Source organism: Pinus tabuliformis, chromosome 5_2, assembly GCF_031772625.1.
Source record: "Pinus tabuliformis cultivar Carrire ecotype Pingquan chromosome 5_2, CPIR1, whole genome shotgun sequence".
NCBI classification, from domain to species: domain Eukaryota; kingdom Viridiplantae; phylum Streptophyta; class Pinopsida; order Pinales; family Pinaceae; genus Pinus; species Pinus tabuliformis.
In genome coordinates this window covers 438,884,109-438,892,921 of record NC_142306.1, presented here as the reverse complement: position 1 = coordinate 438,892,921, position 8,813 = coordinate 438,884,109, and the positions used below count along the sequence as shown (strand labels likewise).

The window sequence follows — 8,813 nt, the reverse complement described above, 5'->3', positions numbered from 1 at the left end:
TTGGATTTGGAGTATAACACCATTTCTAGTTAGCTAAGAATTCGTCTTCCTCAAACTTAAAGAAACAGGGTAATTGTCCAAGACCCAAAAACATCTGAGATGAGTGAAAGCCTACCCCTTATAGACCACTAACAAAATATCAAAACCAACTTTAACAAAATATTCACATTTAAACAATTCATCCTCTTTGTAAAGTATTTTGTTATATTTCACAATAAAATTGAGTACAAGAGCTTGTAAGTCAATCAGTTAAATTAATATTATTAGGAACTTGTAGCTCGGTACTAAAAACACTGTTTGGAAATACCTTCCTATATATAAAAGGGTACACTTGTTCATATTTTTTTTAGTAAGTTTAAGAAAGGAAAAAATGCCCAAGATGCCTTCACCCAGTAAATGCTTCCTAAATATAAAAGGATACACTTGCTCATATAATTTTTTGCAAGTTTAAGAAAAGAAAAGAAAAACACTTGCTCATATGTATTTTTTAAGGAAGTTTAAGAAAAAAAATGACTCAAACTAATGAAAATTCAGAAGCATCCTGTCGTTACCCGGTTGCCAAGTCTGTAATTGAAGCATCAGCATTAAATGGAGGAACGAGTGTGTGATGAAGCCATGGATATAGAGGAAGATACAGTTACAGTACCAGAATTACTGGTGGACTCGGTTGGACGGGTAACTCCAGAGCTCACAAAAGCAGGTTTTATGGGATCTGGTAATTCCACAAGCTTAGTTGAAAGCATCAAATTGATTGTAGATATTGATGGACGAAGTGATGGTTCGGCTTGTGTACACAAGAGTCCAACATGGATGCATCTCAAGGCTTGTTCCTGATCGCTGCAAGTTTCGATTATTGCTGGATCAATCATATCCATCATACGTCCTCGTTTATATAATCTCCATACCTGTACAATAAGAACAGGGCGTCAAATTGATAAAAATATACCATCCATTAAGATCAACCATTAACTAATGTTACATTGCATATATATAATAAATAAAGATTGCATAATCATAAATTATATATATATATATATAAATATATAATAAATAAAGATTGCATAATCATAAAAAATAGATGAGTAGCCAGACTCTAATTTCATATATCTTGAAAAGAAGCTTGATGGCCATTCTGAAACAAATGTGTAGCAGTCACCAAATCAACAGCTTTATAGTCTCTGTTGAGTTTTACTCATGATCAGACCAACAGCTATACAGTCGCTGCTGACTACACTCCTGGACAGCTGTTGAAACTTTTAAATACATTTTAGATAGTGACTGGAAAATTAAATGTCTATGGCTGTAGTGGGTTAGATATTTTGGAATATAGCTGTGTTTTAAATTGCAGTGCTCTGTCATCTTTCATATCCAAAAAAGAAAGTAGAGGGTATTAGTTGAGAAAAGGAAGACTGACTGTGCAGCAGCACTGAATTTAATCGAATCAGTTTGCAACATAATCTGTGTTAGACCAGTCTCAAAAACACTCTGTTTTGCTATTGTCGGTTTTGTTTGTTTTTTTCTTTTTTACAACTATAATTCCTCTTCAACAAATTGCTATTACTGCACGTTTTAGAAGGTTTTTGGTGTTTATCTTCTGATCTTTGAGATGGCTAGCAGCAGCAGAATGTGGCAACAAGTACTGTAATTTGGAACAAAATCACAAGTACTGTAATTTGGAACAAAATATGAGGTATAGTATATTAAGATGATGAGCATTTTCTTGTTAAAATTTTTTTCCCTAATCTTATAGACTTAGATAGAGCTTGTCAAGTTACAATTCACAATTGTTGACCATGGTTAAGAAGAGATATTGCAAATTTGTTAAGAAGAGATATTGAAAATTTGCAAAAGAAAAAAGAGTTAGTCGGTAAATGATTATTTTTAGTGGCACTATGATCTTGGTTAATCAAATTAGAACTAACAGATACATTTTTTTGAAGATTGCAAAAAAAATATTGAGAGGTTTTTTATGGGTTCAAAGAAATAATCCATTGTGTCTTACTTGAATGATTGAAAAAAGTACATCTAGATAGTTCTAAATTGTGTCTTACTTGAATGATTGAAAAAAATACATCTAGATAGTTCTAAATTGAGCCAAGAGCTCTTTCATGTGCTTCAAAGAAATAATCTATCATACCATCTACCACAACATCAGCAAAGTATGTAGCAATAAAAACAACAGTTTATCAAGTTATATAGTTAAGAAAAAAATTCTTAAATTTAAATAAAAAACGACAAAAAAAAAATAATATTTTACAATAATATTCTATAATACTATTAAATAATCTAGTATTTCATAAATACAACAAACACATCATCCTAAGATACTATTTCATTAGAAAAACAATTAAAATTAAATAAATATATTTAGAATTTTATAAATCAAAAAATCTCTATAAACATCTTCACAAAAACAAAAGCGTTATAAAAAAAAGTTTTAACCAACTAATAAAAAAATCAAACCATCAACTTCTTACTTTATGTTTAATACTTTAGTTTTATTAATATTTCAGCCAACATCCATCTACTTAATCATTATTCTATATATGAATTCATCCTTCTTCACTGTCTTTCTGTTGTTTCTGTACTGTTCCCACATGAACAATGTTTAGTGTTTGTAAGATTTTTCTCAGTTCTATAGTGCACTCTCCCCTATCTACTCCGTTTGGTTTTCCTCTCATGTCAAGAAAGTACCCCGCCAGTGTTTTGGATACTTTTCACTTTCCCCCTTTTCACCCCCAACGTGCTCTTTACGAAAACTTTTGGTGGACCTAGCTAGCTAAGATTGCAGCATGTTTTAATTTTCCTGTCACCAACAAACTCTTAACGATACCTGACCTATACTCCAGCTTTGCAATGTAAAAAGTTTCTTTGCAACAATAACTCATTGGGCAAGAGGGCTTTGAAAATAAACTTGAAATAAATTCCTGATCGTCACCAAACCAGCAGCTGCGGGGCCTCTGTTGACTTTTACTCATAAACTGCTGGTAAACCTGCCTCTCAAATACATTTTAGATAATCAGAAGAAATTAAATGTATATACTAATAATGCATAAGATAAATATAATTGGTTTTAATTTACATTGTTGTTTCATTTTCATATCCACAAGTAAAAGGTATTAGTTGAGAAGCAGAAAAATGGACTGTACTAAAATCAGTAAATGTAATAAAATCAGTTTGCAACATACATCTATTCTATTTTCATAGAGAACAGTCTTAAAAATACTCTGTTTTGCTATTCCTTGTTTCACTCTTCTTTTTTCTCCAGAAACTGTATTCTCTTCAACAATATAAATTGGCTAAACGAAAACGAACTATATTATATACGAAATAACAGAATGGATAACGCAGATGCAGTCAACTGGAAATATGATGGAAATAATATGTTACCCATTCTAACAGTATCTGCATTCCGGGCGATAAGTTAAGAACAACGTTCTTTCTTCCACTCATAAGTTCCAGAACAACAACCCCAAAACTATAAACGTCAGCTTTAACAGACAATTGTCCCTGCATAGCGTACTCTGGTGCCATATACCCGCTGCAATTTAATATTGGCCATTAAGAAAAATAAAAGATATTTGAAATATACCCGCTGCAATTTAATATTGGCCATTAAGAAAAATAAAAGATATTTGAAAAAGGAAATTGTAATACAGATTGTACAATTGCTTCAATGCCAATCCTCTCGTAATTAAATCATCCAACAGTATGAGTAACATATCTGCATGATCAGTAACTCCGAAAGCGTGGTGGAAGCCAAAAGTATAACCCTAAAACTGAATTAACATAACATATGTCTTACCGAGTTCCAGCAGCTACTGTGCTAATATGAGTTTCATCTTCAGTAAAAAGTCTAGCCAGGCCGAAATCTGCTATTTTAGGGTTCAACTTCTCGTCCAACAAGATGTTGCTTGCTTTAATATCCCGATGAATAATCCGCAGATGAGAATCCTCGTGCAAGTACAAAAGCCCACGACTTATTCCGATTATGATGTTGTGACGCTCCTGCCAATCAAGGTGTCTGCGCGTATTTGGATCTGTATAGAATATGTAGGATATTAAACAATCATGACCAACCTGAATGGGTTTACAGTTAAAAAAAATCTATAAACTAATCTAGAAAATAATTTAAATTAATCTAGAAAATAATGGAAATTTTGGTAAGATTATAATAGTTGGAGGCTCTGCTCGGTCTATATAACATGCTAACCTAGATCTGTTTCTTCAACTTGTCCCGACTATGAACCACACTGGTTGGCTCGAAACGCGTCAACAAATGACATTCCATGTGATTTTCGCCGAAATCTTTCTCTAACTTAATATGGATCACAGAAGCCTAAACTCTATTATAATAAAATCTATTAGAAATTTTTGAAAATCGGCTTAGCACTCAAGAAAGTAGTAGAGAGAAAAAACAACAAAAATATAAAAAACACAAATTTAAATATGAAAAACACAGATTTAATTTCAATTTTCAATATAGTTTGAACTAAATTTACAGCCAGATTTAACTAAAAGACTAAATAACTAGAGTACAATTTATCTCATACTGATGCTTAGCAAGTTGACCATTAAGTATATAGGTTACCCAATACCAAGATATACCATTATACCATTATGAGGGTAACGATAAGTAAAATCTGAGATTGAATGTACGCTTCTTAAACCATATATGGAATTATGTTGAATTATGTTGAAGCTATGAATTTTAGCAATACACATTAAATAGAAGCACATCCTTGATAAACTATCAACCAAGCTTAATAGTTTTCATTATATTAGATATAAAATATGGATGAACTTCAAGCTTAATAGATAGCTTTTTCATCCTTATAAGTGAAAAACAACCCTTATAGTAAGTTGGGCCAGAAGGCTAAAAAAAACATTAACATCAACTTTCCGGCCATTTTCCATACTCCCGTAGAGTATTAAATGAATATATGCAAAGAGAAAAAATACAGAGTTAAATGAATATATGCAAAGAGCAAAAATACAGAGTTGAAAACGAACTATAAAAGAAAAATACATGTTATTTGTTTACAATAAAATATATGCACTTGTTAACAAAAACGCGTTTCCTGTGTCGTTGTGTTTTTTTGCATTTTTTCCTGGGAACGGTGGTTACGGTCTCGTTGCTGGTAACCAGGATTTGCACTATTAAAAAACAATTTAAACACTTCAACATTTTTATTTTTTTTACAATCAAGAAAACTGTGCTGTCCCTACGAATTTGTAATTTGTAGAGTTTTTATCAAAGTCACTGGCACTCAATAAGATAAAAGTGACTCACCGAATAAAATTTTATCAAGGCTGTTATTGGGTAAGTACTCATAAACCAGCAACCTTTCTGACCCCTCTGCGCAACAGCCCAGTAACCTCACAAGATTTCGATGTTGAATTTTGGCCACTAGCTCAACTTCATTCAGAAATTCTTTCTTTCCTTGCATGGATTGTAAGGAAAGTTTCTTCACTGCGATTACGGTGCCATCTCGAGTAGTTCCCTGATGAAGAGGGTATGAAAGTCTTGCGAAGTATTAGATTATGTATTAGATCCAACTGTTAAGGGTACCTTATACTTTAATTTAAAACTGTGTAAGCTACTAGGAAAGAATAGAAGTTTTTCAGTGTATGTTACCTTGTACACAGCGCCAAATCCTCCCTCACCAAGCTTGTTCTTACCATGAAAATTTTCTGTTGCAGCTACCAATGTTTTCATTTCAAACACTGTGAAAACATTGGACAGGCTAGGAATCGGTTGCGGATCTTCTCCAACTCGTGAGTCTTCGCTAATAGCATGAGCTACAAAAAAGTTATTTCACAGCCATATCAGAAAATGGAGAAAAAATAAACAGATGTCAGTAAATTTTTCAACCCTGGAGATCTATTATAGATTCGTCATCATGTATTCCAGATTTAAATTAATAAACTCTATTAATAGTGCACAAAGCATCCTGGTATCGATAAGAATATATAACAATCGAATGCCTAAGTGCTCAAGTCCTACAAGTATGAGTTGCAATACCTATTTCTGTATGCCTTCCAAATATTGTAGACTTCAATCTTGTTCGAGTTACAAACAGCCCTACCAATAACAGGAGTATAACCAAGCCACCAAGAGCACCTAAAATTATGGGTATTTTGCTTGAACCTGACTTTTGTCGCCCTTGTGGCGGTGGCGGTGGTAGATCGCTAAAGAAAGATTCGAAATCATATTGAACAATGCAGTTGCCCGTCAAACCCCGAGCTCCAGACGCTGAGTCGTTATCTTGAAACAATTTATCGATTGCTGTGGAAAGACATGTTTTGCAGTCGTCAAGGGATATATCTCCCGAGCACTGTGCCAGACCGTAGATACGGCGAAACGAGGTGTCTAAAGTTGTGTTGGAAGCGTATCGATTCTTTGAAGATCCGGATGTAATACCGGATGCCAAACTGGACAAAAGCCGCCGACCAGCAGCGATAAAATCATCAGGGCTGGTGACAGTATCGATATTGTAAAAAAAATGTTGATTCTTCTCATTTTCTCCATTAGTATCCAGTTGTCCGGTAAAGTTATAATTTCCATTATAACGTAAGAAGCAGAACTTGGACCAAACTCTACTACCCACGGCATTAGCACAATCCTGCACAACGGCAGCCTTTGCTTGTTGTGAACAATTGTGGCACTGCTCAATTGTGGCGTCTCCCCTGCATTGGAGGAGGGCATATATTTGGTTAGGACTTTGGCCATACTCTGAAATATCAAATCGGCTTTGGGGTGTGAATTCTATGTTGTCCACAAGAAGAGCACTCAACGCTGCATTCACGTTGCTCACAAAGTTACTGTCGTTTGTATAGTTAGCGGTCCAGTTGCAGATAGGAGGGGGGTACCACTCTACTTTCTGTGCGCTGATGCAAATATTTCCTGTATCAACAGAAAATATGATCAACACAATAACAATAGAGAGTTTCAGGACTCTGGTGACCATGGCCATTGCAGAGGCTATCTTTCTGTCGGCTTACTCTCCGTCCTTGAGAATAACAATAGATATGCTTCGTAATGGTAGTGGAATATGATTTCCCGAAGGAAGACCAATTGAAAGCAGGGAAAGATCCCTTATGTCTTCGGTCATGGATCAAAAATCATCACAGATACAGAGTTCTACCATTGTATATCTTTTGGTCTATATGGCGTAGCTTCAATGCAATTACATACAGAAAGGAGCAGTGATTCGTGAGTATCTCATAAAGATAGTGGCTTATTTCAATGAAATAGGCCTCACGAAAGAGAGTAACTGCTACAGAAAATGCAAAATGAGAGATATATGGCAAGTATTTTCTGTGGCTTTTTTTTGAGGGAGCATGTTTTAGGAGAACTTGAGGATGTGGTGCAGCCATATATATTGATCCAGCATAATTTTTCCACTTCGGTGGGAGGTGGAAAATGTAATAATAGTAAAGTTTAAGTTGTTGTTTTATGGGGAGTTTTGAGTGTAGTTAAATGGTTAGGTATAGAGTAGATTGAGATATGTGGTTATGGTAAATGCATCATAGAATGGGTGAGGGGAGACAATAATTTTAGTATATTTATTTTAATTAATTTGATGGAATGCAAGGTAATCACATTCCTATAAGTAAATTTTGATTTTGACCACATATATAAGGAGCAAAACAAGACTGCTGATTTATTTTTAAAAAGAAGAATAGCAAGGGACACAGGGAAATTCTAATTCTCTGCTTTTGGAACATGGAGTCATGATCAATAATGGTAGTATAAATTAGAAGCATAGGCATATAATCATAAAGCATGTATTATTATCCCCAGTAAAAGGATAACAACATAATGAAAGTATATCTATGAATTATTTTTGGTATAAGTAATAGTGTTTTAAGCAGCAAATATAAGAGTTCATTACAGCGAATATAGTTTGAGGAGTGGTAATTCCAGCCAATGCATTACAAGATATGGTTGGATTCATTACTTCTTTATCTAGGGTTTGTTCCTAGAGTATATCCTCTTCTTTTGACATTTCTTGTTCCTTTTCTTCCTTTTCTTCCATTTTCTTGCTAACCTGAATGCCTTCTCCAGTGAATCAGGTTCCCAAAGGAGAACCTCATGTTGGATATTATCCTTTAAAGTCCCTATGAACACATCAATCCTATGCTCCTCTGGAATATCTTTTGCCCTTATGTTCAATTTTTGGAAGTCCTCAATGTGATCCATCATTGAACCATTTTGTTTGAGACTTATCAGTTGGCTAAAAAAAGTGTTGCTTTTTGTATCCTCATAATGTGTTGTCATTTCTTCCGTAAAAATTGCCCAAGTGACAATTTGTTTACGAGAGCAAAGCCATTGATACCATACAAACTGATTTGGTTCCAAATATAAAGTGGCAATACGTACCTTTTGTGTGTTTTGCACATTATTGAGATCAAAAAATTGCTCCATTTGTAGTATCCATGTTGCGGGACCCTTGCCATCAAACTTCCTGATATCGATTTTTGGAATATGGTGGTTCGTAGATCCAATGTTAGAGTCTATGAAATCATGATTAACATTTATTTTTTTCTCATCACGAGTTTCCTTTACTACCCTTTCACCATTAGTAAGTATTTCTTGTAGAAAATTTGTCAAATCTGTCTTCAAATCTTCCATGCTTGTCTTCAAATGTATCTTCAAATCGTCTATCTTAGCTTCCACGTCATTCATCTTAGCTTCCATGCCATATATCTTAGCTTCTACATCTTTATTTAAACCATCCATCTTAGATTCTGTTAGTTTTTGTGTGCGTGACATTTGTTGCACTTAGTCTCGTAATTTTGATATATCA

General features: G+C 34.2%; 1 protein-coding gene across 1 annotated transcript; it reads right to left on the bottom strand.

Moving 5' to 3' along the window:
* Positions 1 to 498: 498 nt before the first annotated feature.
* Positions 499 to 7,334, bottom strand: LOC149159555 (cysteine-rich receptor-like protein kinase 15). Its single transcript, XM_089433509.1, has 6 exons — positions 6,026 to 7,334; positions 5,639 to 5,802; positions 5,294 to 5,504; positions 3,806 to 4,040; positions 3,391 to 3,541; positions 499 to 905 (listed from the first exon to the last, which is right to left on the bottom strand). Exons 1-6 carry the CDS (start codon positions 6,975 to 6,977, stop codon positions 585 to 587), a joined length of 2,034 nt encoding a protein of 677 aa, XP_089289635.1. The 5' UTR covers positions 6,978 to 7,334; the 3' UTR covers positions 499 to 584.
* Between the last annotated feature and the right edge of the window lie 1,479 nt (positions 7,335 to 8,813).

Coding starts and splice junctions, on each gene's coding strand:
- LOC149159555 (XM_089433509.1), bottom strand. CDS start 6,977: ATGGCCATGGTCACCAGAGTCCTGAAACTCTCTATTGTTATTGTGTTG. Junction 5,505..5,638: donor GATTTGGCGCTGTGTACAAG/GTAACATACACT, acceptor CCTCTTCATCAG/GGAACTACTCGAGATGGCAC. Junction 4,041..5,293: donor CCTTGATAAAATTTTATTCG/GTGAGTCACTTT, acceptor TATTCTATACAG/ATCCAAATACGCGCAGACAC.